Here is a 16,794-nt window from a genome sequence, read left to right on the forward strand (position 1 = left end):
TAATAGATGATTCAGAGCAGGTGTTTAACGTTGATAAACACAGAATCTACACTTTCTTGATAGAACTATTTACTCTGACATTTTTATACTGTGCTTAGTGTCTTTATTGGTATTCTCTTCCACTTTATCTTCCATGAGATCTTGAACTTGTTGACTGTAATTAACTTGTTGGACTTGTTGATTTTGCCAGTTATGGCACCTTGACACCTTTCCAGAACAAATCTCTGAGGTACTGTATTCGATTTGTTTACAGATACCTTAGATAGAACTTTAGGAGACAAACGGCATCTCGTGACTGTAGAACTGGAAGCAAAACCTGTGGAAACATCATCTCTTCTGCCCGTTATCGAGTATGCAGCAAGCGTTGCCGGAGACCTCTCGCAGGCCTCCCGAGAGGCCTTTGAAAATGGCGTTCACAGTGCGTGCCTCCAAGGTGAGGCAGTCAGATCAGTAAGATGAGGGTCACTTTCAGCCCCTTCTAATAACAGAAATTATTCATTCTTCTTTTCTAACTTTGGGGTGTTTTCTCCCTATTTCTGCCCACCATGCATATGTCATACCTTGTAGTCCCACAGTATTGCATATTCTGTTCTGGTTTTTTCGGTCTTTTGTTCACTTTGCTTTTCAGTTTTGGAGGTTTCTACTGATATATCTTCTAACTCAGCCTTTCCTCAGCCGTGTCCCATCTGAGCACGTCAGTGGTCTTCTTCCTTTCTGTTACAGTGTTTTTGATCTGAGGCATTTCTTTTTGTTGTTTCTTAGGACTTCTGTCTCTCTGCCATCATGACCATCTGTTCTTAGTGCCCTTTACTTTGTCTGTTACAGCCCTATAAATCAGTTTATATTTTCAGTCTGATCATTCAGCATTCCTGCCATGTCTGGTTCGGATGCTTGCTCTCTGTATTCAGATTGTGCTCTTTGCCCTTCAGCATTTTTCTTGATAGCCAGATATGATGCACTGGGTAAAAGGGACTGCTCTAAACTGGCCTTTAGTACTGTGGTGGTGAGGTGAGGGGGAGGGGGAGTGTCTGTACCCCTGAGATTGGGCCTTAGCCGGTGCCCTTGACCTTTGAGCTGCACAGCTGTTTCTCAGTCCTTTCATCCCCCATAGGTGGGACAGGATGGCTGGAGTAGACTGGAATTGGGTGCTTCCCTCCAGTCATCTAGGCTCTGATACCCCTTCAGGTTTGGCTCTGATATACTAGTTTCCTCTAAGGGCCGACCTTGTTAAGAATAGAATGCCTTGGAGTATTTCAGAAAGAATTCCTCCCCACTACCACCCTCATGTATCTCTGATATTTACTGTGAGAACCTGCTTGAGATCACAAAATTGTGCCCCTCCCCACCCCCAAGACTGGGTCCTCCTGGAGTTTTTGACTGTGACTGGGCCACATTGAGCCTCAAACAGTTTAGCAATTACAGTTCAGTGCAACTCCCTGCACTGACCTCTCTCTCCAGTCTTAGGGACGGTGGTTTGCCCTTTGTCCTCCCCTTTCCACTCAATCCAATAAGAGTTGTTGCATTTTATTTATTATTTAGAACAGTGTGATGACTTCAAAGCTCCTTACTTGCTGAACACTGGAAGTTCTCTGCCTCTTTGCACATTTCACTTACCCCTCACTGAGTACAATACAGTCCTAATATAGTTTTCCCCCTTACCTAGGACCATTGCTTGGATCCCCAGTTCAAGATGTAGCAGTTACTTTACATTCTTTGGTAATTCATCCCGGTACCTCCACAACTATGATTTCTGCTTGTGTCTCAAGATGCCTACAAAAGGTATGGAAGTGTCCTAATCCTTTTTGCCATAATTGTGATTGGGGTTTTTATTTCATTAGTCTGCCCTCTAAGGGATAAGAATAAGAGGCTTATGGAAGCTTCCTGATTGGAGAAGCTGCTGTAATAGTGCTTCCTGTTAAAGTGCTGCACTCAATATGCCAGCAAATCTGGAAAACTCAGCAGTGGCCACAGGACTGGAAAAGGTCAGTTTACATTCCAGTCCCAAAGAAAGGCTGCTGCTGCTGCTAAGTCGCTTCAGTCATGTCCGACTCTGTGTGACCCCATAGACGGCAGCCCACCAGGCTCCCCCATCCCTGGGATTCTCCAGGCAAGAACACTGGAGTGGGTTGCCATTTCCTTCTCCAATGCATAGAAGTGAAAGTGAAGTCGCTCAGTCGTGTCCGACTCTAGCGACCCCATGGACTGCAGCCTACCAGGCACCTCCATCCATGGGATTTTCCAGGCAAGGGTACTGGAATGGGGTGCCATAAGGCAATACCAAAGAATGTTCAAACTACCACACAATTGCACTCATTTCACACGCTAGCAAAGTTATGCTCAAAATTCTCCCAGCAAGGCTTCAATAGTATGTGAACTGAGAACTTCCAGATGTTCATGCTGGATGTAGAAAAGGCAGAGGAACCAGAAGTCAAATTGCCAACATCTGCTGGATCATCAGAAAAGCAAGAGAGTCCAGAAAAATATCTGCTTTATTGACTACACCAAAGCCTTTGACTGTGTGGATCACAGCAAACTATGGAAAATTCTTAAAGAGTTGGGAATACCAGACCACCTTACCTGCCTCCTGAGAAATCTGTATTCAGATCAACAGTTAGAACTGGACATGGAACAACAGACTGGTTCCAAAATGGGAAAGGAGTATGTCAAGGCTGTATATTGTCACCCTGCTTATTTAACTTATATGCAGAGTACATCATACAAAATGCCAGGCTGGATAATGCACAAGCTGGAATCAAGATTGCTGGGAGAAACATCAACAACCTCAGATACGCAGGTGACACCAAGCTTATGGCAGAAAGTGAAGAGGAACTAAAGAGCCTCTAGATGAAAGTGAAAGAGTGAAAAAGTTGGTTTAAAACTCAACATTCAAAAAACTAAGATCATGGCATCCGGTCCCATCACTTCATAGCAAATAGATGGGGAAACGATGGAAGCAGTGAGAGACTTTATTTTCTTGGGCCCTAAAATTCCTGCAGATGGTGACTGTAGCTGTAAAATTTAAAAACGATTGATCTTTAGAAGAAAAGCTATGTCCAACCTAGACAGCATATTAAAAAGCAGAGAACTTGCTTTGCCAACAAATGTCTGTCTAGTCAAAGCTATGGTTTTTCCAGTAGTCATGTATAGATGTGAGAGTTGGACTCTAAAGAAACCTGAGGGCCGAAGAATTGATGTTTTTGAACTGTGGTGTTGGAGAAGACTCTTGAGAGTCCCTTGGACTGCAAGGAGATCCAACCAGTCCATCCTAAAGGAAATCAGTCCTGAATATCCATTGGAAGGACTGATGCTGAAGCTGAAACTCCAATACTTTGACCACCTGATGTGAAGAACTGACTCATTGGAAAAGACCCTGATGCTGGGAAAGATTGAAGGCCAGGAGGAGAAGGGGATGACAGAGGATGAGATGGTTGGATGGCATCACTGACTCAATGAACATGAGTTTGAGCAAACTCCGGGAGTTGGTGATGGACAGGGGCGCCTGGCATGCTGCAGTCCATGGAGTCACAAAGAGTTGGACACGACTGAGGGACCGAACTGAACTGAATCCTCTTTGCTTTAAGGTACTCTCCGGACAGCCATGCACCACTAATCTGCAGACAGCTGTGCTCCCATTGCCTGACCTGTGTCCTTGCATTCTGAACCCTATAATCATGAGTTTCTAATTGTGGAGAATCTGATTTCTTAATCACTGGAGTTTTATTCAAAATAGGATCTAGGATATTGGTATTTGACACAGATAGTTACTAAACATCCTCTGATTCTGCCAAAGAGGCAAGTTGTTCTGGTGGCATCTCTCCTTTCCCTGCCTTCCCAGGTGGCACTGGTGTAAAGACCCTGCCTGTCAATGAAGGAGACGTAAGAGATGCAGGTTCGATCCCTGGGTAGGAAGATACCTTGGAGGGGAGAAGGAAATGGCAATTCATTCTAGTGTTCCTGCCTGGGAAATCCCATGGACAAAGGAGCCTGGTGGGCTACAGTCCATAGGGTTGCAATGAGTTGGACATGACTGAAGCGACTGAGCATGCATGCTGCTTTTCCTATACCAGATACACAGCCATAGAGACAATCTTGGTAGCTTTGAGTAAAAGACACTTCTGGGGTCAGCTCTGCCCAAAATGGACTATAGTCTAAAGGACACTGAAGGTCTAATATTGGTTCCAGTATTGAAGTTCATGTTTATTCTACTAAGATTAATCAAGGATCACCAAAATCAGATAAGTCTTGTTGAATTACAGATCAGATAAGTGAATTTCTTTCTCAGAGCATTAAACAGTCTCCTCTTCTCCTTGTGGTTGCCTGGGATATGCCCTTGAGCTAGTGGAGGTGATGGAATTCCAGTTGAGCTATTTCAAACCCTAAAAGATGATGCTGTGAAAGTGCTGCACTCAATATGCCAGCAAATTTGGAAAACTCAGCAGTGGCCACAGGACTGGAAAAGGTCAGTTTTCATTTTAATGCTAAAGAATGTTCAGACTACCACACAGAAATAATGCTCAAAATTCTCCAAGCCAGGCTTCAACAGTACGTGAACTGAGAACTTCCAGATGTTCAAGCTGGATGTAGAAAAGGCAGAGGAACCAGAGATGAAATTGCCAACATCCGTTGGATCATCGAAAAAGCAAGAGAGTTACAGAAAAACATCTCCTGCTTTATTGACTCTACACCAAAGCCTTTGACTGTGTGGATCACAACAAACTGAAAAATTCTTAAAGAGTTGGGAATACCAGACCACCTTACCTGCCTCCTAAGAATTCCATATCTGGGTCAAGAAGCAACAGTTAGAACTGGACATGGAACAACAGACTGGTTCCAAATTGGGAAAGGAGTACATCAAGGCTGTATGTTGTCACTCTGCTTATCTAACTTCTATGCAGAGTACATCATGCAAAATGCCGGGCTGGATGAAAGCTGGAATCAAGATTGCTGAGAGAAATACGAATAACCTCAGATATGTAGTTGACAGCACCCTTATGGCAGAAAGAGAAGAGGAACTAAAGAGGCTCTTGATGAAAGTGAAAGTGGAGAGTGAAAAAGCTGTCTTAAAACTCAGTATTCAAAAACTAAGATCATGGCATCTGGTCCATCACTTCATGGCAAATAGATGGGGAAACAATGGAAACAGTAAGAGACTTTATTTTGGGGGGGCTCCAAAATCATTGCAGATGGTGACTGCAGCCATGAAATTAAAAGACACATTTATTCCTTGGAAGAAAAGCTATGACCAACCTAGACAGCATATTTAAAAGCAGAGAAATTACTTTGCTGACAAAGGTCCATCTAGTCAAAGCTATGGTTTTTCCAGTAGTTATGTATGGATGTGAGAGTTGGACTCTAAAGAAACCTGAGCGCCGAAGAATTGATGTTTTTGAACTGTGGTCTTGGAGAAGACTCTTGAGAGTCTCTTGGACTGCAAGGAGATCCAACCAGTCCATTCTAAAGCAAATTAGTTCTGAATATTCACTGGAAGAACTGGTGCTGAAGCTCCAATACTTTGGCCACCGGATGTAAAGGGCTGATTCATTAGAAAAGACCCTGATGCTGGGAAAGATTGAAGGCAGGAGGAGAAGGGGACGACAGAGGATGTGAAGGTTGGATGGCATCACTGACTAGGTGGACATGAGTTTGAGCAAGCTCCAGGAGTTGGTGATGGACAGGGAAGCGTGGTGTTCTGCAGTCCATGGGGTCACCCACCAGGACCTTCGTGTGTTGAATGCTGATTCCGTGCATTATTCTCAGTGTGGGAATACTCTAGTTTTGTAGGTGACTGATGTGCATTAAAACACTTGCTTCTATGACCATTTTCTAATATTTTGGACTGTGTTTGAGACCTGGTTTTCTAGTCTTATTTGAATCCATAATTACAAAGTTAATTTAAATATCCTAGGTCCCTGACTTAGGAAGGCTGAACTTTTAACGACTTTTTTATGTGAGTTTAAATTCATACTTCTTAAGAGTTTTCATTTTAAAAAACACCCACCTACATTTTCAAAAATAATTATTTAAATATTGTTTTCTGGAGCATATAGTTAGAAATAGTGCCTATAAAGTGGTCATGATGAAATTGTTGAAAACATTTACCTTCTAATAATTCTTAGAGTTCCACCTGACTTTTGTTTTAGTATTGAAATAACTGTAACCTGAAAGATGATACAGTGCTTCTAAGTTAACCTCAAGCCCCAGTATTTTGGCCAGAATCTAATACCCCTTGGTTAACCTTCCATTAAGACCATAGTAGAGAATAAGAATTAACTTTATGAGGCCTCCACTTAATCTTTAGTTTTAATTCATTACTTTAAATACTGCTGATGGAAGTACTCTTACCCTTGTGAAACTTCATCTGGTGTGGACACTCCTTGCCTCTGCTGATGAGAAGTTAATGATGCTTCATATAGTTACTGATCCATCTATGTTGTGGTCATGGTGCACTGGGAACTGAAGGAATACAATAAGATGCATATGTTTTCTTGACCTAAACGAGCTTATGATTTAGAAGGAAATTAAATATAGCCAGTCAAAATATTAGATAGAATGGTATAAGATTCACAAAAGCTGAGAAGTGGGGAATTGGAGAATGGTTCTTGGTGTCAACTGCTAATTGGCACCTGCCAAGAGCATTGCCAACCACTGAACAAGGGCATTCACCATCGGCCTCTACAGAGACTGAACCCCATGCTGCTGCAGCTATTGACCTTCAACACCCGCTGAGGGAGTTCAGGGTGGAGTGGGGCACTCTTTGCTCCAGGAATCTGGTGGGATAGGTCTTTAGATAGTTGGATGTTTTTAGCAACTGATTTCATGATTCCAGTCCTTGCATCTCGTATTACCTAGAAAAGCACTAAATCCCTTTCTGAGGACCTCAGAGACTCCTGGAGAGCAGAAAACACTTTGTAAATGAGTGCTTAATTGTATTGAATTCCCCCTTCACCAAAATCGTATATATTGACCTTCCCCCACTGCCTCTTTGGAGCAGTCTCTCAGAGCTATCTGAGGTGCTGTCTCCCAGGCTGTAGTCTTCATTTTGCCTCAGATGAAACTTAACTTGCATCTTTTTGGTCGACATTGGAAAGAAGTTAATGTTGCTGAAATTCAGCCTCTGTTCACAGGTGCTGAATAGAAACGTGGAGACAAGAGTTTTTGGTGAAACAGGAAAGAGTAGCTTTAGTTGCTTTGCCAGGCAAAGGGAGCCATGGTGAGCCACTGACCTCAAGACTGTGACCCACTATAGTGTTTCAGGAGCAGGCTGTTTCAACCAGTCTACGGTCTATTTTCCTGAGGTTGGCAGTTTTCATTGGGAGGGGGGTTTGCTTCTGGTAAAAACAATTTAGGAGTGTGTGTCGGGCCTTTATATCTTTAAGGGAACTGTGAGTTTGGTAATTCTGCTTTGTGACAGAATTATAGTCTAAATTGTTCCCAGTTGCCTAGCCCAACAACTGTCCTTGTTTCTACATCTTCACATTTTCCAATCATTAACTCTTGAGTCGGCATTTTACTTCAAAAGACAAGCACACGGGGGCTTTTACAGTTTCCTTAATTGTTGACCTGTGATGTTTTGGAGGCTATGGGTACAGTGGCAGCATTCTAGATGTGGAAAGATTAAAGAAGGCAGGGGGTGATGAAATTAGGGTTGGAAAAGTAAAATAGAGTCCAACTGTAGGGAAACCTGTAAGAAACTACACTGAGGAATTTGAGATTTGAGAAATGTGGTAAATGATTTAAACATTTTGAAGAGAGCAGCATAATCATTAGAATATAGGAGGGACTGGAGTATGGAGAGCCCCAGACAGGGAATAGACTAGATCTGGGCTAGAGTATCAGCAGTAGGAATAGAAATCTTACAGCTTACGTTGGGGAAAAAGGAAATCAAAGATGCATGAAGACTAGTGACACCATCAACAGAAAGAGGAAAGAGCAGGCAAGTGTTTGGAAAAGAAAATAATGAGATCAGTTTGGGCCATATTAGGTTGCTGCAAGGTACTCAGACATCATCCCAGAGCAGGCCAGTGGATTACAAGGAGCACCCAAAGACTGTGACTCGAGTGCAGCTTAGATGAAGTTTTGATGCTCTGTAACTAGGCAGTTGTTCCCACGGAAAAGCCTGTGAAAAGAGGACTAAGGATAGACCCACGAGCACAATTCCTCCTTTTCGGTCACACAGAACTCTGTCCTTTCCTCAGTTACAGCATTATTCCTCTTAATTTTTAGTCTTTCCCCATTCCATTATGTTATTCAGAAAGCTACACTGTGGAGTGGCACGAAGCTTTGGGTAAGAATTGCAAAAACACATAGGATCTATTTAGTTGTTTGCTGTTGACTGTCATTATGTTTTAGTAATGTTTTCATTCAAGGATTATTAGATACTTTGTTGCTGATTAAGTCCTTTCAGTTGATAGCAATTTTCAAGGCTTAATCAGCTGCAAAGAACTGAAATTATGCTTTTACTATATATATGTGTGCTATAGTTTTCTGAAATTTCTACGATAAAGAGAATATACTGAAGTTTTTACCAGTCTGCCCATTTTTCATGATCATGAAGGTAGCAGGGAGAGGGGAAGGCGGAGGTGCTGAACTGTGGGGAACAGAAGCGTCCGAGGCGCAGAGCATTACTGGACAATAGACGCCATGGTAGCGTCCGGTCCTGAGTGAGTGGGGGCCGGTGAGCAGAGAGGATGATCAGCCAGAGCCAGATAAAGGAGAGGCCACATTCCAGAGCCCTTCTTTTTGGTCTGGTATCCACTGCTAAATCCACGATTATTGCATCCCACCTGACAACCAAACGGCTTAGAATATATAGGAAATTGTTTTAACTCTGGTAGGCTGGAGGAGTAGGTTACCTTTTAAAGCAAACCCATCAGTGGTTACAGTGCTTGCAAATGCCCTCTGAATCCATGTACCAGTTTGGCTGATGGAATGATGCTTACAGACAATCTGACTAGGACCCCAAGATGTCTTTGTTCCTCTGCTGCTTCCCCAGTTTTTGTCCACTTCTTATTTGCCTGATGCTGTTTTAGCTTTTTTCAGTTTCTGTATGCGTTTGTTCTTCTTGGCCTTTGAAATCTGAAATTCTGAACAGAATTCTGTTTGTTTTACACTGAGAATATGTTCTATTTATTGTGTTTTTAGCTCCTTTACTTCCCTCCTTGATTGCCCCGACTTGTAGCATGCACTGTAACTGTAGGTTTCAAACATAAAAGAGGAGATACATGAAGGAAGTATGTCTTTGAGAGGGGAAAACCATTTTCTTTCCCTGTGTCTCTGGGCACACGTTCACAGGTACTCTACATAATCAGACTTTACCAAGCACCCTCCTGCAACACATACATGAGGTCTCAGGCGCACTGTCGGCATGCACGGACGAGCGAACGTTGACCTTCTGGACTTCTTATAGAGTGTTAAGGCAGGCTTCTGTCTTTTTGCTGGAGGCTCTGTGCTTAAGAGTATGGACAGTATTTAAGGTTTTATGAAGCTTCCCTTCGTAACAGAAGTCTGACCTGCAGTCTAAGGAAGAGGAGTTAACATCCTTTAATTTTTTTAGGCTCTGAAGAAAGCTGATAAGCAAATTTTGGAGCCCCTGATGAATCTTGAGGTGACAGTGAGCAGAGAGTACCTCAGCCCTGTCCTAGCAGACCTGGCACAGAGAAGAGGGAACATTCAGGAAATCCAGTCTCGCCAAGACAACAAAGTTGTTATTGGATATGTTCCCTTAGCAGAAATCATGGTAGGTACTCTGTGACTAAATCTACATATTTTACATAAATTGCTTGAGAAATCCCAGGGATTCTATCCGCACGGGTGTGGATGTGTGGGGGAGGGCTTTCCAGTCCTCCACAAAGTTTGAGCTGTGCTCTACCAAAATGTGTCATCAGCCTCAATGACCGTTTTCCCATGCTGAGCACTTATCTACTTCTGCTATTGCTGGCTCAGCCAGTTCTTCCTGTCATTCTTTTCCCCGCCAGCCTCTCCTGCTCTAGGACAGGCGTCTAAGTGCCAGCAGAGTCTTTACCAAACGCTGGGACTGGGGAATACTTTTGAAGCATACCCCCGCTCCTGGTTTTCTCTCCTCCATGGTACTTACCAGATTTTTCCTGATAATGGTCAAAAGATGTACAGGGAGAGATCTGAGGCTTAACTTTGCAGAGCTAACTAACTTAAATTATTTTGATTAGGGTTATTCAACTGTGCTTCGAACATTAACATCAGGCTCAGCTACTTTTGCCTTAGAGCTGTCTAATTATCAAGCTATGAATCCTCAAGACCAAAGTACGCTGCTCAGCCAGAGACATGGCCTGTCCTAAGTCCTTGGAGGGAAACTCAGGAGCACCTACCTACTTCGTTTTCAGTAAGAACAATTTAAAAGAGAACTTGAACAGGCGGTGGCACAGGTGGCCGCTCAGTCTACTTTAGAGCATGAGAAATGTGCTCTGATGTTGACGGTTAATGTACCTGAGCTGTATTGTGTATCTAGTAAGTTATTACTGTTGGTAGTTAAGATTCAGTCTTTTGGAATACACTGAGTGATAGATATCACAAGGTTTTTGGTTGGTTGATTTTACGCTTGTCTCACAAGATGTCAGTCTTCTAATGTATAATAAGATGGAGGTTCAATAAAAAGATATTTTATTCAAAAACATGATTTTTAAAATCAGGTTGATTGTAGTATGGATGACTGTGGGCTCTTTTCCCATATCTTTCTTCTGTTTCAGCTCGTTTTTACATTCTGCCCTCATGCTCACAATATCCAGTAAAGAGAGGTTGTGCAGCTATTCCTCGTCTGTAGGACAAGTATAAACAAAAGATGTTTTAGATTGATATAATTCATGTCTGTCTTAAGAAACTTAGTAGCTCAAGTCAGAATCACTAAACCATACCACAGATTACTAAAGAGAGATTCATAATTAACGGAGAAACAGTTGCCAATTTTTCCTGATGAGATCACTACCTGTTAGGTATATACATTTCTGTTTATAGCACACACACACAAAAAAATCCCAATAAGCTAGCTAACACTGCTGCTGCTGCTGCTAAGTCGCTTCAGTCGTGTCTGACTCTGTGCGACCCCATAGACAGCAGCCCACTAGGCACCTCCGTCCCTGAGATTCTCCAGGCAAGAATACTGGAGGGGGTTGGCATTTCCTTCTCCAAGCTAACACTAAAGAAGGTAAAAAATCACCCTGTACTTCAGTCCTAGCCTGACAAATAAACGTGTCTTACCTGACCATTCTGCAGCGGTGTCTTGTTAGCCTCCTGTAGGCATCATCTAGGTCTGTGACTTCCTGGGGACTCCAGAGTCTCTCACCAACAGCACTCGCCCGAGGCCTAAAATTTAAACCACACATCCCCCAAGGCAGTTTACATTCATGTTTTCTTCAAGAAGCAAACCACACACTTGGGCAAGTTTGTAGTGCTTTCCCGCTTGGGTGGAGAAGAGAAACTGAGGCCCCTTAGTCCACATGTTCTCCCTGAGGTTCCATACCATAATCTTGGAGTAAGGTTAGTTGCATCCACATACTCTCCCCATATGCAGGCCTCTCCACCAATGACGAGCTGTTTCTGTTCCGGAGTACCTAGATTACAGTCAGTGGTGTGAGTGAGGTGGTTGCAACCTGAGGCTCACACACAGAGGCGGCGCTGGCTTCTGGTGTTAGCCTGGGGCAAGGCTTCTCCCTGGGAGTCAGGAGGACCTTGGGAGACGTTCACAGCTGTGGCACAAAAAATGGTGGCAAACTTTATTGCCGCAACTGATCCCGTGGTTCACAGAGTATTTGTTAGTGTGTGTCGACTAATGTAGCCGGCCAGTACTAAAGAGACCATTTTATTTTGGTTTTCCGCAAACTTCTTTGGACACCAGCACTCCCCTGGTTGCCTGTGAACAGTGTGCCAAGGAATGCAAGCTGGACTATGCTAGTGACCGCCACTCCTGCCTTCAGTACCTATCTTTTGGTATCAAAGGGACTAGGTGTCTACAGTAATTACGACTTCTTGGTTCTCAGAAAATGCTTTTGGAGAAACAGTTCCTGACAGACCTACAGTTTTGAAACTTTTTAAACACCAGAACACTTTTCCTCAAAGGAAATTGTATATTAAAGTCTAGTGTACAAAACTGTGTACACTGGACAAAGCAGAACTGTTATATGGGGTTTGAGAGCCTAGAGCCCCACCACTCAGACATGCCCACCCCCAAGGATGCCTCCTCCTTAGAACCCGGAAGCCACCGAACAGGACGCGATCCCTACTTAGGTGTCTTACATCGCAGAGGAAGTTCGGAGGAGAGACAAGGCTCCTGCAGTCAGGCCTCTTTGAATGCATAGTGACAAGTCTTATCAGTGTAAGGGAATCTTAGTTTAGAAGTTCTTTGATTTAGGAAAGAATACGGTTTTTTCACAAAGTTTAAAATGATACTGAGTTCAGTCTGTTGGATTATACACAAGGAAAATCAAGGATCAAACATAAAAGGGAGGATAGTAGGTGGTACCTAGGTAAAGATTCCCTGGAGGGCGGGGAGGGTTTGTAAAACCTAACAAGTCAAGTAATGGTGGCTGCTTCACTTACCTGCAAAGTTAAGAGGCTTCACAGAGTAGTACTGTCTCCAGTCTTGCCCATAATTGATTACGTCTAAGTACCAAGGAGCAGAAATGATCACAGGGAAGCCAGCTGCTGTAATGTTCTCTAGTTCCTTATAGAAGTCGCCCATTTTCCACACTTGAACTACTGTGCCTGGTAGAAGCTATTACAGTTACAAGTGAAATATGTATTATTAGGTCTCTCAGCTACAGCAGATGAAATTAAAAGTCTAAGGCATTGTAGCTAATAACTCTTTAAGATCCTTGACAAAGCAAAGTTTTCTTCTTTCCCCTTTCCTTTTTGAGGTGATATCTAATGCTATTTGTAATAAGGACTTAGACATTTCATCCAACCTTAGTTTGATGAAATGTCTAAAAAGTTTAGTATTTAACTTTTTAACTTTTGTCTATATACAATACCACATGCTGCTGCTGCTAAGTCGCTTCAGTCGTGTCCAACTCTGTGCGACCCCATAGACGGCAGCCCACCAGGCTCCCCCATCCCTGGGATTCTCCAGGCAAGAACACTGGAGTGGGTTGCCATTTCCCTCTCCAACGCATGAAAGTGAAAAGTGAAAGTGAAGTTGCTCAGTCGTGTCCGACTCTTAGCGACCCCATGGACTGCAGCCTACCAGGCTCCTCCGTCCATGGGATTTTCCAGGCAAGAGTACTGGAGTGGGGTGCCATTGCCTTCTAGGTAATGAATTAAAGCTTTCGTCCCATTTCTACCACACTATATTACTTACTTTGGAACTTACAGGATGCCACTAACACTTCTGGAAAGATAATACAAGTAGCTGGATTTTCAAATTTTCAGTTGCCCCATAGGAAAATAAAGAATTCTGATTATGTCAGAGAGAAATGCCTTAAAATAAAAAGTGTACTTGACCGTGATGCTTAAAATGAAGGTTACCTTAACAGCAATAAAGACTCATTCTATCTGTTTTGCCCTTCTGAAAAAAGGAACATTTTTCAAAGTACTTCAATTTGTTACTAAGAATGAGATGGAGAGGGAGGAGGGAAGATGGGAGAGATGAGAAGGAGGCGGCACTGAAGAATGAAGTAAATGGAAGAAATCAAATAAATACCATCATCATTGGTGTCGGTGTGTGGCTGTTGCCTCACAGCAGCTTAAATGGAAAAGTAAGCTAACTTCCCCCAACATTACAGGGAAAGCTTAGGGTTCCTTCCATCCAAGGTGTTAAGAGTATTCAGTTCAGTCGCTCAGTCGTGTCCGACTCTTTGTGACCCCATGAATCGCAGCACGCCAGGCCTCCCTGTCCATCACCAACTCCCGGAGTTCAGAACCACATGCAGTATTAGTAACCTCTCACCTTGCCTTCATCATCATAAACCTCTTGCCAGACTATGGATCTCTTCTTCATGGTTGAAATCATATCCAAAACCCTACCATTGAAAAAAATTACAAAGTTATTTCAGATCACCGACTTAGGAGTGTGTGTAAAGAATGCACACTTTATACCAAAGTCTGCAACACTGAGAGATGCCTTTCAGTATGTGCGTGTGAAGCCGCTTCAGTGTCCCACTGTCTGCGACCCCATGGACTGTAGCCCACCAGGTCCTGTGTCCGTGGGATTCTCCAGGCAAGAATACTGGAGTGGGTTGCCATTCCCTCCAGGGGATCTTCCCAATTTAGAAATCGACCCCATGTCTCTTGTGTCTCCTGCATTGGCAGGCAGGTTCTTTACCACTAGCGCCACCTGGGGAGCCTTTCAGTACAGCACAACTTTATAGCAGAACAAGCTAAAGTTGGGTGGTGACCCTATGGTTCCTTCTTTCTAGCACATGGCTCAGAACCTGACACAACAGAAGGGTTCAACAGTCGTTTGCAGAATGAATCTGCTAAGCGTGCTCCCAAGATAGGAAGATGAGGCAGTTCATAAGGAAGTGTACAAACAGCAATCTTGGTTAATCTCTTTGAGTACCTTAGAATAAAGGAAACAAAACTATCCTGTGATGGCACCTAATAACTTCCAGCCGTGCTGACAATCAATTCACAAGTTATCTCCTGACGTTCAGACAATGCTGGCTGTTAAATGCAGGATGAAAAAAAAAAAACAAAATCAAGAAAAAAGAAAATCGGACTGCATCATGCGAAAAGCCAAATAGGAAAAGGCTAGAATCTGGGCCTGCTCATGCAGGGGTTGGCAAACTACCCTGCAGAGTGTGTGTGTGTGGCTCATGAGCTGAGAATGGTGTTTATATTTGTAAAGTGAAAGCTGCTCAGTCATGTCTGACTCTTTGCAACACCATGGACTATACAGTCCATGGAATTTTCCAGGCCAGAATGTTAGAGTGGGTAGGCTTTCCCTTCTCCAGGGGATCTTCCCAACCTAGGGATCAAACCCAGGTCTCTGGCATTGCTGGTGGATTCTTTACCAGCTGGCCCCAAAGGAAGACCCTTTTTACATTGGTCAAGTGAACTGAAGTCGCTCAGTCATATCCAACTCTTTGCAACCCCATGGTAAAGCACTTTTTCAAAAATATTAAAAAAGTATGCAGCCATATGCAGGCTTGCTCAGTCATGGCTAACTCTTTGCAACCTCATGGACTGTAGCCCACTATGCTCCTCTGTCCATGGGATATTCTAGGTAAGAATACTCGAATAGGTTATCATTTCCTCTTCCAGGGGATCTTCCCGACTCAGGGATCAAACCCACATCTCATGCACTGCAGGCAGATTCTTCACTGCTGAGCCATCGGAGAAGCCCATGAAACCACATGTGCCCCGTGAAGTCGCCAGTAATTACTGTCTGGCTCTTTACAAAATAAGTCTACTACTTTTTACCATAGGGCAGCACCGTCTAGTAGATCTTTATCTTCAGGAATGGAAATGTTCTTTATATGCACTTTCCAACATGGTAGCACTAGTCTCATCTAGCTGTTGGCTCCTGAACACGTGAAATGTGGCTAATGTGACTGAGGAACTGAATTTTTAATTTTCTTCAAGTATAATTTAATACAAACAGCCACATGCGGCTGTGGCTGCCACACCAGACAGCACAGGTATAGAGTAAAAGCAATGCTGGAGTTGACAAAATGAATTCCAGGAGCTAGACGGTGAAGCCTTCGCAGGGTAGCCTGGGTTTTCAGCTGAGTTCACAGAGCAGATAACTGCTACCACCCTATGTCTCAACAGTCACTGCAAAGGGATTGGAGTCACCATGTTATTGATTTAAAGAGAATAATGGTATTGCACCCTCCTTTATGATTTTTCATCTGTACTTTGTGTAACAAAGATTATAACATGTACACTTTGAAAAGGAATGGAGAGAAAATGAGAAAATAAAATAGTACTAAATAAGAGTTTCAGTTCAATCACTCAGTCGTGTCTGACTCTTTGCGACCCCAGGGACTGCAGCACACCAGGCTTCCCTGTCCATCACTAACTCCCAGAGTACTCAAACTCATGTCCATTGAGCCGGTGATGCCATCCAACCATCTCACCCTCTGTCGCCCCCTTCTCCTCCTGCCCTCAATCTTTCCCAGCATCAGGGTCTTTTCCAATGAGTCAGTTCTTCACATTAGGTGGCCAAAGTACTGGAGTTTCAGCTTTAGCATCAGTCCTTCCAGTGAATATTCAGGACTGATCTCCTTTAGGATGGACCGTTTGGATCTCCAAAATAAGAGCCTAAACTTTTACAAAAGGCACTGATGAAATAAAAATGAGTAGGCTTTCAATAACTTACATCTGCATATAGAAAGATTGTAGTTTCTTAAAATTTTTGCCAAAGCCTTTGTTCATCATGAAATTCAGGACTGCTGGATTGGACTCCCTTAAACAAAAACAGTGATTAAAATTTCATTAAAAGTTCAATATGCCCAATCGTTTTAAAGCAACAGACATCCCCAACATCATTTATACAGATGGAAATGTATTAAAGTTTGTAAAGAGCAAAATAAGCCCATTATGCCTAAATTAAGCCTAAAATAAGCCTAATTATGCCTAAAAAATAAGTCTAAAATTTAATTTTGAGTTATCTTAGCTTTCCACTGCAAATAATTTTTTTAGAAGCTGATATTGTGTAAAAATGGCTTTCCCTAAGCTCCCATGTCTTTCTTCCATCTAAGTCTATTTGCACAGAAGACTTTCACTAGAAAAATCTCTCCCACTTAATCATTATCCTCTTCACTAAAGCTATTCTTGTTCTCTATTTAGTTTTTTTTTAATTACCATTTTCTTCTGCATCTTAAT

The 16,794-nt window shown here is 42.9% G+C and overlaps 2 protein-coding genes across 4 annotated transcripts in view; one reads left to right on the top strand and one right to left on the bottom strand.

The window, feature by feature from the left end:
* Positions 1-16,794, top strand: part of GFM2 (G elongation factor mitochondrial 2) — a 70,639-nt gene that overhangs the window by 40,962 nt on the left and 12,883 nt on the right. Inside the window, exons 18-21 of one of the 2 annotated variants that reach the window (XM_027520507.1) lie at positions 254-433; positions 1,664-1,779; positions 9,554-9,736; positions 10,185-10,651. In XM_027520507.1, the coding sequence (XP_027376308.1) occupies positions 254-433; positions 1,664-1,779; positions 9,554-9,736; positions 10,185-10,313 (608 nt within the window). In that variant the 3' untranslated portion in view covers positions 10,314-10,651. Of the gene's footprint in view, positions 1-253; positions 434-1,663; positions 1,780-9,553; positions 9,737-10,184; positions 10,652-16,794 lie in introns of those variants that run through there. The other variant, XM_027520508.1, reaches the window with a different exon arrangement.
* The window catches only part of HEXB (hexosaminidase subunit beta), a 32,333-nt gene continuing 26,157 nt past the window's right edge, over positions 10,619-16,794 (bottom strand). Inside the window, exons 9-14 of one of the 2 annotated variants that reach the window (XM_027520510.1) lie at positions 16,289-16,375; positions 13,913-13,985; positions 12,568-12,742; positions 11,492-11,582; positions 11,230-11,334; positions 10,619-10,789 (exon numbers count right to left, since the gene is read on the bottom strand). In XM_027520510.1, coding sequence (XP_027376311.1) covers positions 10,729-10,789; positions 11,230-11,334; positions 11,492-11,582; positions 12,568-12,742; positions 13,913-13,985; positions 16,289-16,375 — 592 coding nt within the window. In that variant the 3' untranslated portion in view covers positions 10,619-10,728. The remainder of the gene's footprint in view (positions 10,790-11,229; positions 11,335-11,491; positions 11,583-12,567; positions 12,743-13,912; positions 13,986-16,288; positions 16,376-16,794) is intronic. The other variant, XM_027520509.1, reaches the window with a different exon arrangement.

The sequence above is a fragment of the Bos indicus x Bos taurus genome, chromosome 20 (assembly GCF_003369695.1).
Source record: "Bos indicus x Bos taurus breed Angus x Brahman F1 hybrid chromosome 20, Bos_hybrid_MaternalHap_v2.0, whole genome shotgun sequence".
Lineage (NCBI taxonomy): Eukaryota > Metazoa > Chordata > Mammalia > Artiodactyla > Bovidae > Bos > Bos indicus x Bos taurus.